Genomic DNA, 16,518 nt, shown 5'->3' on the forward strand with positions numbered 1-16,518 from the left:
ATAAAATAAGTCAGAGGGATGTAATATACAGCACAAGGAATATAGTCAATATTTTAATAACATTATATGGGGTGTAGTGAACAAAAATATTAAATCACTATGTTGTACACCTGAAACTATTGGATTGGCCAAAAGATTCATTCAAGTTTTTCCATAAGATGTTACAGGAAAACCCAAACGAACTTTTTGTCCAACCCAATAATATAATATTGTAAGTTAACTAACCTTCAATTAAAAAAAAGAATGCATGTTCTAGTTACCATTGCTGCATAACAAACCGCTCCAAATTTGGTGGCATCAAACAATGATCATCTTATCCCATGGATTTGTTTATTGATTTATACATATTCCCTACCCATACCACATGGTCTCCTGTGTCTACTTTGATGCTGAAGGAAGTCAGATTTAAACATCAAGAAATAGTAGTGGTGTTCTTGTAAATTAAGAATGTATAGGTAGGCAGAGTTAATGGCATATGCCAAAAGTGGCTTCTGCTCTGTTTCTAAGTAGCTTGTTTTTGCCAGATAACACCAGCCCTCAGATTAGGGGGGAAAAAATCTGTTGACTTTGCTGTACCTGATAAATATTTTAAATGCTAGTGCGTCTAATAAGTGGATAGGAAAACATTTGCTAATAATTGTTATCCTCCCCCTGCCCAGGTACCACTGAAAGAAAACATGAAATTAAAAAGATACCTCCTGAAAGACCAGAAACGCTTCCAAACAGAACAGAAGAGAAAGGTATGAAATCACGTCTTCGTTGGCACTTCTAGAACAGCAGGGGACAGAACTGTCTGTCACAGGGCTACTCCAGATTACCCACAGAATTTTCTTTTTCTTTGCAATATGCAATATGGTGATTATGGTTTTGTTTTGATCACTTTTAAATTTCCTGTATCTAAGGAAATAGGAGAGAGAGTGATTGTGGTGCTTCTTTGGGCCAGCATTTCTCATCAAATGAAAAACACCCAGATAGTCATTTAACACACTGGGGCTCTTTCATCCCAATGTTCTTGCAGTTACCGCCTTCCCCACACCAGACGCTTTTCACTTTCATGCATTGGAGAAGGAAATGGCAACCCACTCCAGTGTTCTTGCCTGGAGGATCCCAGGGACGGGGGAGCCTGCTGGGCTGCCGTCTCTGGGGTCGCACAGAGTCAGACACGACTGAAGTGACTTAGCAGCAGCAGCCACACCAGCAGCAACCTGAAGTCAGGATGCCGAGTGTGAGTCCCCCGAGGGCCCGGATGTACCTGCCACGTTTTCTGGCTAGCCTAGTGCCCCAGGCGCTCATTACCTGCTGATGAGTGAGTATGGCTTAGAGAGATTCCCATCCAGACAAACGAAAGCTGTCAGTCATTGCTGGGCTTTTGACTCTGGCTACTGTATTATAGACACACGTCCCTGGTCAGGAATGTTGATGATGGGGCTGGCATGGCCAAACTGGGAGAAGCAGCCCGCTGCCCACAGTCCCCTTAAGGGGGTCAAAAATTATCATGTTCAGGGAAGTACCCTAACCTGTATCACACAGTCAGTTTTATGGCTGGGTTTGACTTCTACAGCCTGAGTGTCCCTCCCAAAGAAATCTGTATGCTGTGGAAGGACTGCTTTTATTAGGTGTCTCAAATTTGATTGATCACACATTTTATGGGAAAACTGTTAGGTTATTATTATTAACAGGAGGCAGAGCAAATTCCATTTTAAAAAGCAGTTATTTGTAAGTCACAAGAGAAATGCTGAATTAATGCACACAATTATTTGTAGGTGCTCCTGGGTGGCCTCATGAAGCTTTATTGTGAAATGTAATATTTTATATCAGTGTGCCACAAGTTTTACCAACACTGCAAGTTCTTAAGAAGTTATACGTCTTTCTTTCAGAGTGAAGAGTTAAAACTTGAGTTGTAGAAGCTCACTGTGAAGGCCAGGTCTGCATCACAGATCAGTAAAATTACTCAGCATCCGAATAGTTCTTTGATAGAAGTGTGCATGTTGTGACATAGCTAAACACCGCCTCTGTCCTCATAGGGGACATGTGGCTGCTTTTGGGCTTCTCGCCAGGCTCTGTGTTGAGGACACTGCCTGCTCTGTTCCATGCTGACTAGCATATGGCCTTGGCTTACATGTGAACAGCCACCCTAGTTGGCTGGCCAAATGGCCGCACACTTCTGCTTCCTTCCCCTCTCATAATGCCTTGCTCTAGGCCACAGTGGGTCAGGGTGAAGACGCTCTGGTCCAAAGCCACAGGGAAGCTGGTGAACCAGCCCCACCTTGAGACTCGACCTCCCTAGTAGGTGGGCACAAACCCTCTCTCCCATTCGTTCTGTAGGCTGCCAGAGTGCCCGTCCCTCCCAGCAGGAGGAATCTCCGCTCCTTTGTATTTTAGCAAAGCCCTTCTTCCTCTGGTCCCTGAGGACCAGGAAGAGTTCCTAGCAATCCACACTCCCTTACTGAACTTTTGTGGGGCTGAGCACAGTGATGTCTGTATGATACCTGGTGGGCTTTTTAAAGCTTTGCCAGTTGTCCAGGTCGCCCAAACGACGTGAGTTTGTGTCTGCAAGTAACACGTGTTCAGGGTTCCAGCTTCCGAGTGAACACAGCAATGCTGCCAGTCCCCCAACAGGCAGCTCTCTGAAGCCCTGTCTTTACAGAGAAGCACGTGGGTGTGGGCTCTTCATAGCACACACAGGGCAAGGTGAATCTGGGACAGAATACAGGAAGCTGCCACCAAACTCTGCCCAGTTTGGCCACTAGATCTGGCGTAACTTCATTCTAATAGCTATGAAGCCCCAAACCCTCAGAAACTGATTACCTGTGAAGTCCCAGTTTACCTTCCAAGGTGAAACTGTGCACAGAGAGAATCCAGACTCAGTTGTTGTTTTCTGAAATGCTCCCTTGTTATTGGTTCCTGGCACTCTACACAGGCTGACCTGGGAGGAGACAGGCCTTTTTCTTCCCCACACCCTACAGGTCCCGCTGGTCATTGACCAAACCCATCAGCCATTTACCAGGCGCATGTTCAGTGCCAGGCCCCATGCAGGTCCTAGACAGATGCCCTTGGGGGCTGACCGCCTGCCGGCTGGGCCAAGCATACAGACACCCACAAAGTATTCAAGTGGAGCTTGTTTATAAAGGGCTGTCCTTCATGGCTCAGGAAAGGGAGTAGTAGGAAAGTGTGCCTCTGAGGGTGGGTCCAGCTGTTGAGAAAGGAACATGATGGTGTGACATTGCAGTCTGGGAAAATGTGAGTAGGCCCAGTGAAGTGTGAGTGGGAGTTTTCCAAGGCTGGGCAGGGACTGGAAGGACCCTCGGCCAGAGGGACCAGCATGAGTAAAGGCGAGCAGTGGCCTGTGATTCTCTAGGACTTTTTCTAACTTGACCAAGAACAGATGATGCTCTTTGCTTCCATCCTCACCTTGGCAAACAGCATCAGTGTTTTGTTTTGTTTTGTTTTAAGCAAGAAGCACACAGTCTTCGGTACTGTCCCTTACATGAGTTCTCTCTGTCTTCCTTATGCTTCCTTAAAGAAAGACCAGAGAGAGAGCCAAAACTGGATTTACAGAAGCCTTCTGTTCCTGCCATACCACCCAAAAAGCCACGGCCACCCAAGACCAATTCTCTCAGCAGACCAGGCGCGCTACCCCCGAGGAGGCCAGAGCGGCCCGTGGGTCCCCTGACCCACACCAGGTACTGCATTGCTCTTGATGCCGAGGGTGGGAGTGGGGTGGGGCAACCAGAGGACACTGGACTCCGGCCACTTGGGTCCTTGCTCCTCTGCTTGGGAAGAAGTGGGAGCGAGGCTGGGAGGCACAGCCTGGGTTTCAGGATTACAGATGAGAATCCAGGTCCTGGCATCTTGGCCCTGCTCACGTGTGGGAATTCCCTATGCACCCTTAGAGCAAGGCCAGCTGTTCTTCAGACCAGAAGTGCTAGAGGTGGCCTGCCTTCACCCCTGGAGGTCCTCTCACTGGCTGCTCCATCCCTGAGCCTCTCCCTGCTCTGTGGCGCCTCCCTCCGCAATCCCAGGTTCCCCCTGCCCTTGGCTGCACAGCCATATTGTGGGCCCCAGGACATAGTCTGGCAAAGATTGCCTTAGTGTTCATGTCTGTGGACTGTGAGACCCTCAAAGGCAAGGGGCATGCTTCATTCAGGCATGAGTTCTGACATGGGCCTGGCAAAACTCAAATGTGTTCTGCTGCTGACTGTTAGTGATATGATAGGATTAGAGTTGGACATTGTGCCTTCCAGACCCAAGATGCCTACCACAAGGAACAAGGGAGTGTTGCATTCTCTCCACAAGTTCATTGCTGGAGCTTTCTACTGTTACTTGCACATTCTACGTGTTGATGTGATATACTGGAGCAAGTCGGTGGCTTAGAGTTCTTTATGTGGACCTGTCAACACATGGTCACTCACCGAATTTTTGTTCTTGTGAGCTAACTTTGCACGTGGAGAATCTCGTGGGGCTTCGGTGCCCTTGTGCTGAGGTCAGGCAGGCTTCCGGGCCCATGTCATGGGAAGAGGGCAGCCTCAGCAGGTCACTGCCCCTGACCTCTCACTCTCCCTGTCTGTAGATTGCGGGGATCATGGAATGCATCTGAAAGGATGGAAGGATATAATTCCCAAGTATGTAGCCCTAGGGCTATAAATCAGTTTCACTTCCACTGTCATATTTATGATTGTGTATCAAACTGGAACAAAAATAGCTCACTTTACATTTTAGAAAAAAGGTTCAACCGTGGTAAAATACACACAATACATGATTATCTCAGGTGTGTGAGCCCATTGGAGGAGTGGCTGGCTCACCCATGACATTTGGCAGGTGTCCCCCAAGATCCAGTGAAACAACTGCCCCCTATGATGTCCTGGGGGGAAACTAATGGGACCAGGGCCACTGTTGAGTTGGTCAGGCTCCTACGTGCTGTCCTCTTCTGCCGACTGACATGCACACCACGAGGCCACTTGACAGCCACAGTGACCTGAGCAAGGCCCGCTTCAGTAGCGTGGTTGGCCCACGCACTTCAGAAGGAAAGGGGTATGTATGTGAACATTAAGTGCTTCTGAAGAGAATATGTGCTCCACACTCAGGGAGGGTGGACCAGCAGAGGTCATACATCACTTTGTGGTGGTGAAAGGAGAACAGAAGCCATGCTCTGCCAAATTCTTACAGCCTTCCAGGGACCACAGGCGTTTCAGTGAAGTCAATAACGATTTCCGGAATACTCCTGCCAATCTCTCTAATGATCTGATCTGAAGAGAAGTGCAATTCCAGTAGCTTCTGCGCCTTCGAAGGTTGCTCTCAACTGTCTTGTTAGGAGATAGGTGTGGGCCTTGTGGGCCATCGATTAGACCTCCAGGGAAAGTGGGCCTGAATGATAACTACCAGTCCTCTGGGCTCACAGAGGCCCCACTTCCCCGCCACCTCTGCTTAGCTCTTCCCTTCCCCCCAGCTCTTGCAGCATCCAGTTGTGGGTCAGAAGGACGAGCCACTGAGGAAGATGCATGAGAGGGGTTTAGACAGAGGCCGGTGGGAAGCATAGCTGTTGTTGACCTCATGTGTGACGTCTGAGCAGCCTGAGAGAGGATGAGTGGGCAGCCCCCGACCTCCCAAACCCCCAGGGCACTGGTTTGCAGAAAGGAGGGAGCGGGAGGCAAGCTCCAGGCTTCCTTCCTGCCAGCCCCAGGAAGTGACAGAGCTGGACAAGGAGGAGCTGGTACCTGCTCTGGCCCCTTGCTCAGCCAGTTGGAGGGAGAACAGTGCCCACTCCCACTCGGTGGTTCTCAAACTTGAGTGTGCATCAGGGTCACCTGGAGAACTCATTTGCACACATTAATGGATGCCACCCCACAGATGCGGTTGGTCTAGGGGAGGTCTGGGAATTGACATCTCTAACAAGCTCCCTAGTGATGCTGACACTGCCAGCCCACATCCACGCTGTGAGAACCTCTGGTCTGCATTCCCCTGGGTTTTTGGTGGCACCTCCTCCCTTCCCTGTCTGCCTCTCCTGCACCCGTTAGTGCTCCCCAGCTGTCCAGTTAGCATGCCCCTCTTCTGGAAGCCTTCCCTCATCCCTCACAGTTGCTTTCTCCTTGAAACGCCTGACACCCCATGTGGAGCCTGGTGCAGGGCCCCCTGCTCTGCCACTTGGGATGTTCACACCCCCGGACTCCTTCCCCAGATTTAAAGCGGATCAAGAGTGTGTTTTGTCATCTCCACATGCTTTACAGGGCTGAGCATATGGTAGTGGCTCATTTAATACACTTGTTGAATGCCCTGGTTCCGAAAAGGGGGGGAGGTGCCAGTGCTTTCATTTTGTTCACTTTGGCTTTCCTGTACAAGCTCTCTAGCAGTCATGTCTGATGTTCCAGGTCACCTTGCATGCCATGGATTTCAACATAACAAAATTTAAGAAGATTGAAGAAAGGCTCACTGTTTCTCAGTATCTCACACGCTTCATATTTTTTGCTAAGCACTTATGTTAGACAACCAACCCATACTGGTTTATGAACTTGTTTTGCTCTGCCAAATGAGTTGACTCAGGGATGTTCATGTCAAGTAGTTTTGTGTTGGTGGTCCTCCAGAGAAGGGGTATTGTCTGCTGTGCAAACCCAAATCCTCGCCGGGATTTACCTGACGGGATGGGTGGACGGGCGGATGGATGGACGGCTGGGTGAACACATGGATGCACAATCACCATTTGCTGTTCTTACTGAAGTGAGACATGAGGCGTTGCCTGCCACTCCAGCTGCAGTGTCTGGGCTTAGCTTCTTCTCACCTGCCAGAAAGCTCGCCGCCAAATGTGGCTTCCAGAAGAGATCAATTTCCTTCTATTTAAACAGGAACTAGCACCTTTTAGAAAAAGGAATATATAAGTTCGGTAAGAAAGGAGTCGTCTTTATTTTTTTTTTAAATTTTTTTTCCCAACTACAATTTTATTTTATTTTTAAACTTTACAAAATTGTATTAGTTTTGCCAAATATCAAAATGAATCTGCCACAGGTATACATGTGTTCCCCATCCTGAACCCTCCTCCCTTCTCCCTCCCCATACCATCCCTCTGGGTTGTCCCAGTGCACTAGCCCCAAGCATCCAGTATCGTGCATTGAACCTGGACTGGCAACTCGTTTCATACATGATATTTTACATGGTTCAATGCCATTCTCCCAAATCTCCCCACCCTCTCCCTCTCCCACAGAGTCCATAAGACTGTTCTATACATCAGTGTCTCTTTTGCTGTCTCTTACACTGGGTTATTGTTACCATCTTTCTAAATTCCATATATATGCGTTAGTATACTGTATTGGAGTCGTCTTTAGATGCATTCACTTAACAGGAATGGATTGAAGGACGTCTGTGTACCAGATCACGGGCTTCAGGAATCTTATCTAAGGGAACTGGGACACCAGCGTGATTTGGAGTCCGTCTGAGCAAGTAGCAGCCTTCCATTAACATACTTCTAAACAGTAAATGTAGGTAGAAATGTAACAGAAAAAAGAGACTGTTTCAAAAAAAGTCAATAACAGAGTTAATTTACAAATCGAATGATGACAGGAGATCCCCCTGGGTCCTAAGTGCCTCTTTGTTTGGAAGTCTGTGCTTTGGGGATGTGTCAGTTATTATCTCACAGCGTGAAAACAGTGTCTGCTAGTCTCATCCAGCCCACCATGTAACTAAGGCAGTCATCCAAAGAGCCTTCTGCCTACATCTATCTTCATACTTGAAAAGAGCCTACTTACTTTTTTGATATTTGATCATCAAGGTATTTCAAATGACAGAGTATACCTAAACCTTTTTGTATGTGTGTTGTATACACACAAATGAACATGTGATGTTGTACATCTCACAATGTGTAGTGTCGATTTAATAAAGATAGGGTCAGAAACCCCCATGAGAAGAGGTCTTGAACTTGAGAGAAGGGACCAAAAGGAAAAAAAAAAAAAGGAAAATCCAAGGAAAAGCTGGAAAGAAGCAGGCTGTCCTGAGCTCTAGGAGTCTGTTGCAGTGGGAGGCAGTGAGCCAGAACCTGAGCAGCAGAGCAGGTGTGTGCCTTCAAAAGAAAATAAACCCCAGAGGGAAAGAGGTAGATGCAGGCTGGATAGACCAGAACAGCTTTGTTAATCTTCCCAAACATGGACACCCCAAGTTGTAATAACCCATCATTTTCTTCCCAAAGAACAGGCAAGTGGGAGTAAGACCTTTAGTCTGCGTTGCCAGGGAGCTATGCTGGTTGTCTGGGGCAGCATAGGGAATGGGGGGCTGGGGGGACGGAACTTGAGTGATAGGGGCTCTGGGATGGAGGGAAAAGAAGTAAAGCCAAAAGAAGTAGGAGTCTGTGAGATGAGCAGGGATGGAGTGGGAGCTGGAAGTGGAGAAAGTTGATGATCAGAGGTACTAGAGATGCTGGTCAGAAAGAGGAGATTGGTGTTCACAACTTCAGAGGTGGAGGGGGTCTGAAGATGGACATATCCACAGAGGGAAGGGCCCTGAATGTGGGTGGCTGAGGGTGAATGAAGGTTGTAAGTGCTGAAGGGACCAGGGGAAGGAGGAGGGGAATGGATTGCCTATATGGCTGTCACAGGCTCAGGAAGATGGCAAGAGCTGAAGTGAGATGAGGCTGATGTTCTCAAAGCCAGTATCCTCCGAGGTGGATGTCAGTGCATTCTGGGAGTTGATGACAGTCAGTCATGAGAAAGTTTCAGTAGTCAGAGTGGTAGCAGGCCATTAAGTCAAGAAGTTTTTAGGTGGCTGGAGTTGGTTACTGTGGCTCAAGCACCGCAAAAGGCACTGTCCCCTGGCTTCAGATGTGGAAGCCTGTGTCAGAGGAGGAATCTGAGTGAGAATACTGGCAGTCAGGTCTTGGATACCAGGCTGTGGGCATGAGGCCTGGTGGTTTCCCAGACCTGTGCTTCTTGGAAATGGTCTTAAATACACCAGGTGCCTTTCTCATGGAAGGCTGAAGGCTGTGTGGAGTCTCCTGGAACAGGGAACAGGTGTGAGGGACCGTGGAGTTGTACATTTTTCCCTCATAATGAAGAGGGATCTCTGAATATCAGAGAAACCCCGGGAGATTAGTGACTGTTGAGTCCTGAGACATTTTAGCTTGAGGCAAAGATTAAGTAAACATTTATATGCCAAATATCCACTAAGTACTTAGGGAAGGGCAGATGTCTCTCTGGAGACCAACTTGCCCACACAGAAATTAATTTTTCTTTAGATTTATGCAGGCATCCAGGCTGCTTCAAGCCCCTTGGGATACAAATTAGCCCAAAGTAAACTGGTCTAGTGGTTCTATGACTTGTGTGGTCCCTGCACCCACCAAAAGAAAGCATTAAAAAAAAAAAAAAAAGACCTTTGCTCTTATTAGCTCTAAGATAATCAATCATTTAATTTTTTAAAAAAAGAGGGAAAGAAAGGGAGCCAGAGTGTACCCAAACGTTCCCTAAGCAGGCATGTAGAATGTGCACCCAGGTGGCCAGGCCACCATTTTGAGTTTGGATTGCTTGAGTATTCTAAACGTCTTTTCAGAGATTCCTAGGGATACGGCATGTGATGCTTGAGTGTTTCCCTTCTTCTCTACAAGTCAGGACCAAGATATGTCTTTGGAGAATTCAGGAGAGATCTTGGCTAGAAATTACAGAGGTAGGTGTCACTGGCTCGTAGATGGTAGTTACAGGCATGAAATGGCTATAATCACTCCAGGAGATTACAGAGAATAGGAGCAGTGGGTACAGACAGCAGTGGGGAAAATTGTTACTTATAGGGTGGAGGAAGGATGAGGAGCCGTGGGAAAGGGTGGGTGGGCGGTGTGGCCATGGAAGCTAGGAGAAGGGAGGGTGAACTGGCTACAGGCCAGTGGGTCTCACACTTGAATGTGTGTCTCCATCACCTGCAGGCTTGTTAAAATGCAGGTCGCTGCTCCCCAAGCTTCTAATTTAGGAGATCTGGGTTCAGGCCTGAGAATTTGAATGTCTAGCAAGCTCCTGGGGCTGCTGCTGCCATTGGTTTCCCACACCCACTATGAAAACTGCCACCAAAGTGAGAGCCAGGGAGACTGAAAGGCACTCGTGGTCTTTGGTCACTAGTTGGCCCTTGGTGATCCCAGTCAAGCTGATTCTGTACTAACTCAGGTTGAGTTGAAGAAATAACAGGTGGGCAACCGAGCACATGTAGACTTGTCTTGTGAGAAACTCAGCTATGGAGAAAAGATGAAAAATGGGTGCTAGACATGAACTCAGTGATAAGAGAGGAATGTGTGTGTGTCATTCATTCATTTCAGAAATGTATCAAGTGCCTCCCCTTGACCAGGCCTTCTGGGTGGCAGTTAACTCTCGTAACCAGGCCAGACCTTCTTGCTCACCCATTGCTCCCTGGGCTTTGGAGCCAGCCCCACCAGGGTCAGAAGTCCACCCCTCTGCTTCTTTACCCTGTGGCTTTGAGTACGGTAGGCACCTCCTGAGTCTCCATTTCCATCACTACCCCCAGGGCACCTGGCTCCTCAGCTAGTGGTTGTGAGGCCCTCAGTCTATCTTTTTTCCTCGCTGAGAGAGCTCAGTGGGTAACCTTACTGGGAGAGGGGTTGCCATATGGTGATAAGCAGATCAGGCTTGGTAGCCCTGAGGGAATGGGGAAATAGGGACACCCTCAAAACTGCACAACAAGGGGTCTCCAGGGAGTAGAAGCAGAGGGAAGGCTGGGGCCCGAGGGAGGGCGGGTGATGTATGGAGCACAAGAATCCTACAGGATACTAGAGAAACACCTGGTCATCGTGTAGAAATGTCTGTGCAGTATTTGCTGGCCTCATTTCATTTGTATGTATAACTCTCTCCATACATCTTTCTACCCTCACAAAGAATGAATTTTATTCCCTGCAGCAAGATCCGGCAGTAGTGTGGTTTAGCCTTAGTTCAGACTGAGCCACATTGATTTTCCTGCCAGTGATGGCCAGAGACAGGCAAGGAATCAGCAGCAGATAGTGGCACCCTGCATGGGCACAGTACTACGTGGTTCCTGTGATGCTTTTCCCATGGGCTGTTTCTTTGAACACTCTTCCTCCAAGTGACACCCACCCCCAGACTCTTCTCAGAGTTGCTTGATGATGAGAACTCCCTCCTCCAGGCATCTGAAAAGCCCCTTGCCCCTCTGAGATACCCGGCTGTGGGTCTGCAGATGAGGGCTGTGGGTGTCATTGTTCTTTGGCCTCAGGGGATATGGGGCTCGTCATGCCCTGGATGGGCTCTGGACGGAGGCCTGTTTCCACACACACTTGCAGAGTCTGCACAGAGAACAGAAATGTGGGGGAGAATTGAGCGGGCAGTTTGCAATCATCTTCCAAAGTGTCTTCACCAACTATAAATAGCCAAGCCTCTCTGTGCTCATCCAAACAGGGACACGGTGCAAGGGGAGAGCTGACAGGAAAACCACTCTGGTCCCCACTTCCTGCACCCCTGGCCTCACTGCTGCCACCATTTTGTCCTTTTCTGAAGGAAAGATTCAACCTCCCCAGGCAGGATGGGCCCAGGAAGGGCCATTATCACTGCTTTTTTTGTGAGAGAAATAGCTCTAGAAGCATCAAACATGTGCATTTTGATTATCACTGCCCCAAGGGTGGTGGGCAAAGATAGGGCTGGGTGTTAAGAAGCTTCTATCGAGTTTCAATGTGGCCATCAATTAACTGCATGATCTTGGGCTCATAGCTCCCGGCCTTGGAGCACAGCTCCCTTGTCCATAAGAAAATGGGGGCTTGAGCTGGGTAATCTCTACTCAGTTTTCATAATCAGAGCCTAAGTCTGAGATGTTATAATAAGGCAGCCTGGAAAGCAGGGGAGAGCATTCACTTCCTCTGACCTCGCATCCTCAGTGCATAATTGGACCAAGATGAAGGAGGTGAGGAGTAAGATAGGGTGATTTTGCATCAGAAGGGGCTGATAAAACAAGGTTGCGGGGTTGGAGCAAGAGAGAAGAGAGAGAATCTGCAGTTGTTTCTCTAGCAACTTCCCATCTGCCATCTGTCATCCCTGTAAGTGGCTAGACTCCCAGGCAGGATCCATCACTGACTCAATGGACATGAGTTTGAGCAAACTCCGAGAGACAGTGAAGGACAGGGAAGTCTAACACGCTGCAGTCCATGGGGTCGCAAAGAGTCGGGCATGACTGAGCAACTGAACAACAACCCAGGCAGGATGAAAGCTGGGGGGAAAATCAAAGATTGAAGGTGCCCCTCAGTGATTTTCTGAGAACAAGGGACAAGGATTTTCTGGTTCTTTTTTCTTTCCATTCTTCCCCAGCTTTTTTTCCCCCTGTAACAATTTTTAGACAGTTAAAACCCAAGCATTAAAAAAAAAAAAAAAAAAAAAAAAAACAAGCATTTACATGATAGTAATAGATCCTGCTGAGGGTCCAGAGGGGAGACTGACAAAAAGATTCATCGTCTGGACTTGGAGTCTTTTGCTTGGTAGGAATAAGTAGACTCACTGTTTCCCTTCATCCCCACTCTCCTCTAGAAGGGTTGTGGGGTCTTTGGGTGGATTTTAGCTGCTGCTGTTAGTGCTGCTGTTCATTCATTTATTTATCATACTTGTTTCCTTGCCTCGGCCTCCTGTGCACTTCAGCATCTTTTCCAGGCCACGTGTCTTGGCTTAACTGTCCCAACTTGGGCTAAATTGGGCCAGGCCACTGGCTGAGCTCATGTTCTCAGGGGATGCGCATGGTGCGTCTTCCACATTTCCAACTGTTCATGTGCCCCGTCTCACGTCTCGGATCTGAGGGGGAAGAGCAGGCCCCTCTGGGTTCAGGTATGTGATTTTTGTTTATTATTAGCACTTTTTATCTCGGGGAGCAAAGGCAATGTCCCCAGCCAGCAGTGAGCTGCAGTGACACAGGTGGCCAGGCCTCCACCCTGCCACATAGTCTCCAGGACCAGCAGGCTGAGTGAGGCAGCTCTGAGAAGTAGTCAAGAGCTTGCGCTCCAGAGTCAGAGTTAGTAGGTTCAAATCCAGATGCCACCACTCTGCTAGTTTTATAACCTTTTGTCGGCAAGTGGCTTCCTCTCACTGAACCTGAGTTTCCTGCTCTATATAATGAAAAGAAGGGCCGCCCAGGTGGGCTTCTCTGGAAAGCAGCCTCTGTGGCAGTGTTTAGAATGCAAGATACGTGTAGGGGTCAGTGCCTGTGGGGAGAGAGAAGGAAGCCATGTTGGGCAGAGGGAGAAAAGTTGTGATGCTGCCTTACCAAAGCTTCGGCCAAGTCCATGGAGCTCTGGGACTAAAACAACCCCTCTGACTTGTTGATGTTCAGTTGAAATGACCGAGACTTTTTTTTAAGTTAATTTTTTAACAACAGAAGCATTTTGTATTAGGGTCTAGGCGACTAACAATGTTGTGAGTTTCAGGTGAAAAGCAAAGGGACTCAGCCATACGTATACATGTATCCATTCTCCCCCAAAACTCCCTCTGAAATGGCTGAGACTTTTATACCATGAAGCGTGGGCTACCCTCGAAAGGCCAAAGGAGGCTCCCTGCAGCTGAGGTGGTCCCTGGAGGGGCCGGCACCTCTCCTAGCAGTGGGGAGGCGGGGGGACCCACTTCACAGAATGGGGCTCTGGGTGGTGCAGCTCTCTGTCTGCCACACAGAGGAGATTCTTCAAGGGACAGTTGGGGCAGTTGAATCTTACATGGAAGGATCTCATCTTCATGCCAGGTTCATGGTAGGCAGCCACTCAAGTGTGGTACTGCTGTTAGTTCTCTGGGATTGTGGGTTACACTTAATCCTGCCGGATGTCCTTGGGCTGGTCAGCCCATTCCCTGCGATTTCAGGTCCCTGGCCAGCAAAGCATGGAGACTCTTGGTTGCTAGTTGCCTACCCAAGTCACGTGTTTTAAGTGTCCATAATCAAATCCGCTGAAGAAATACAAGAAAAATAACATTATTTTGGTTTAAAAATCAGAGTTGAGTGAGGGTCACATTCCAACATTGTTGGCTATGTGGGGATATGCCTGCTTTCTTCTATTTTCTCCTTTTATTTAACAGCCATGGGCATAGAAACTCACCATAAAAAATAATCCTCACGGGAGCTAGTAAACTACAAAAGGATGAGCTCTTTCCTCTTTTGTTGAATTTAGTAACATCCTTTTTGCCAAAATGGTGCCCATGTGTTGGGCAGACTGGAGGAGAACGGGGACCATGGAGGGCTGCAGCCTCATTGGGTGTCAGCCGCTCCAAACATGTGCTTTGGAGAATTTCAGAAATTCTGCTATTTTTCAGAACTGAAATTCATTAGCTTTGTTGTAAGCATCTATAAATACAGTGAAAGGCATTTACAAATAGACATTGTAAAACGCTTCCACACCCACAGTCTGAACACTGTCAAAACACCAGCTGCAGCTTCCCTACTTGGAAGGATCAGCACCTTTTTTAAACTGCACCTACTGTGTTTTCAAAATAGGCTTGCTTCTGGCCCTGTGTAGAAGATAATTTCAGCTGAAAGCCTGTGTCTGCTCTTAGCATGAGGGATCAGAGCTCATTTAGAGATGGCGGTGTCCCAGTCTCCTTCCTGTCAGAATATGGCAGGCACTTTAGAATCTGGGGAGGGGTCATTCACGGGCGCTGTTTCCTATTTCTTTGGGCGGACGCGTCTCATCACCTGGCCCTGTCAGTGGAGGCTTTCTAACTCTACTACCCACCCACCCCTGCCACAGCTGGTTCCCAGGTGAGTTCCAGGTGTGGTCACAGGGGATCACAGAGGCCCCTGGATCCCGGAGATCCTTAAAGGAGAGTTTGTAGGTAGGGGCCAGGCAGTCTTGTCTTTTACCTAGATGATACTACTGGGGAGAAATGGGAGTGAACAGAAGCTGCCTGAATTGTATGCATCTTTTATTGAAAGTGAACTTTAAAAAAAAAAAAGAGTGAACTTTCAAAGGAAGGAAAAATTCACCTATAGGCTTATCCTGGAGACAACTGCTATTAACATTTCAAACTGTTTCTTGCCCATCTTTTTCCTATGTATGACTCGGTTTGTTTTCTATCGCTTTTACATAGGTGTGATCATACTGAATGTTGTACAACTTTATGTCTTTTGGGGAAAAGTGTGATTCTTATAAATACATAATGCATTCCCATTTCATGAAAAAAAGGCAAATGTTCATTCATTCCACAAGTATTTTTGAGTTCCTGCCATGTACTAGGTGCTGGGCTGGTGCTAGAAATCACCCATCAGAATCCCCAGGAATAGCCATTCTAAATACATGTTCTTCTAGCCTTAAAATAAAAAATCCCTCTTCCTAATATATCAGAAGGGCATGTGGGTGGCTGTGAAGTAAGGTGTATGTCAATTTTAACTCGTGTTTTTTAGTTGACATTGTAACATAAGCATTTGTCCCTGTTGTCATGAACTACTTAATACATATCGTTTTAATGGTTATATCAAAGTCCATCAAATATCATAGTTTTTCAACTGTTCCCCTATTTATGAGAAATTCCAGTTCTTTTCAGTTTTCCTATTTTATAGATAATGCTGTGAGAAACATCTTGATCCACAGAACCCATTTGTGTATTTCAGACTATCTCTTTAGCATAGACCCCCAGATGAATGTTTCAAATGCTATGAATATATACCCCATTCTGAAAAATTACTACTTTTTACCCTGCCCTGGTCCCAAAAGGCTTGGAGGTAACTTTCGAAAATGCATATAAAAGAATAAAATAGTTAAAAGGGTGACAGTAAAGTGGAAATAAGGGCAGATAATACAGCCCAAGATCAGATGAGCACAGTAATGCACATAGAGTGTTCCACGGCCCCTCGGGAGAGGCTCATGTTGGACTGGAAGCTTCCATGTGTCAGACCAAAGAGGGAAATGGTAGCTACAAGATTCACAGTTCCCAAAATGCACGAATAAGCCACGTGTTCAGAAACAGCTGAGTTGTTCTGACATACACGTGGTTCACTGATGTACAAAGTTCCTCCCTCCACCTGCACCTCCAATACCCCCACCTTTGCCCTGACCGTCTCTGCAGTGTCACCTCCAATCATCTTCCCCTTTGGCCAAAAGAAAAAAAGGCTAGTGGAATTAACTGGACCTTCCTTGCCTGAGTGACGTCTTTCCCCGGACAGAACATGTGTTCTCGTAAGTTTTAGTCCTTGGTGTGTTCCCAAAGGACAGAGTTGGCTGGCTGTGAGCACGACTTGAGTTTAGTCCGGGAATCGGGAAGATGACAGCCCCAAATCATTCCAGCTCCATAGCTACCAAGTAACAAGATTAAGAACCCTCAAGAATTTTTAAAAATGAAAGTGCTTTCTTACTAAGAGAAGAAATGTATTTCTAAAACATTTCATTCAGAAGGTCACATTCAAATTAGCAGATGCAGGAGCCCTGCCAGTAAAGTGTTTTGAAATAAAAGTCCTCAATCCTGCCACTCCAGTTGGCTCAGCGTCTGTCCAGGCGAGTGTGCTTGTGGGACCTGGGCTTCAGTAGCCAGGGGATGTGTGTGTGTGGGGGGGGTTACCTGTGGAAACTCGGCCCAGGGGTCC

The 16,518-nt window shown here is 47.5% G+C and overlaps 1 protein-coding gene across 11 annotated transcripts in view; it reads left to right on the forward strand.

Moving 5' to 3' along the window:
• SH3KBP1 (SH3 domain containing kinase binding protein 1) overlaps positions 1-16,518 on the forward strand; it is a 331,585-nt gene that overhangs the window by 280,277 nt on the left and 34,790 nt on the right. For all 11 annotated transcript variants that reach the window (NM_001128500.1, XM_059883336.1, XM_059883338.1 and 8 more), the window contains 2 exon segments: positions 660-740; positions 3,524-3,683. In NM_001128500.1, the coding sequence (NP_001121972.1) occupies positions 660-740; positions 3,524-3,683 (241 nt within the window).

The sequence above is a fragment of the Bos taurus genome, chromosome X (assembly GCF_002263795.3).
Source record: "Bos taurus isolate L1 Dominette 01449 registration number 42190680 breed Hereford chromosome X, ARS-UCD2.0, whole genome shotgun sequence".
NCBI lineage: Eukaryota > Metazoa > Chordata > Mammalia > Artiodactyla > Bovidae > Bos > Bos taurus.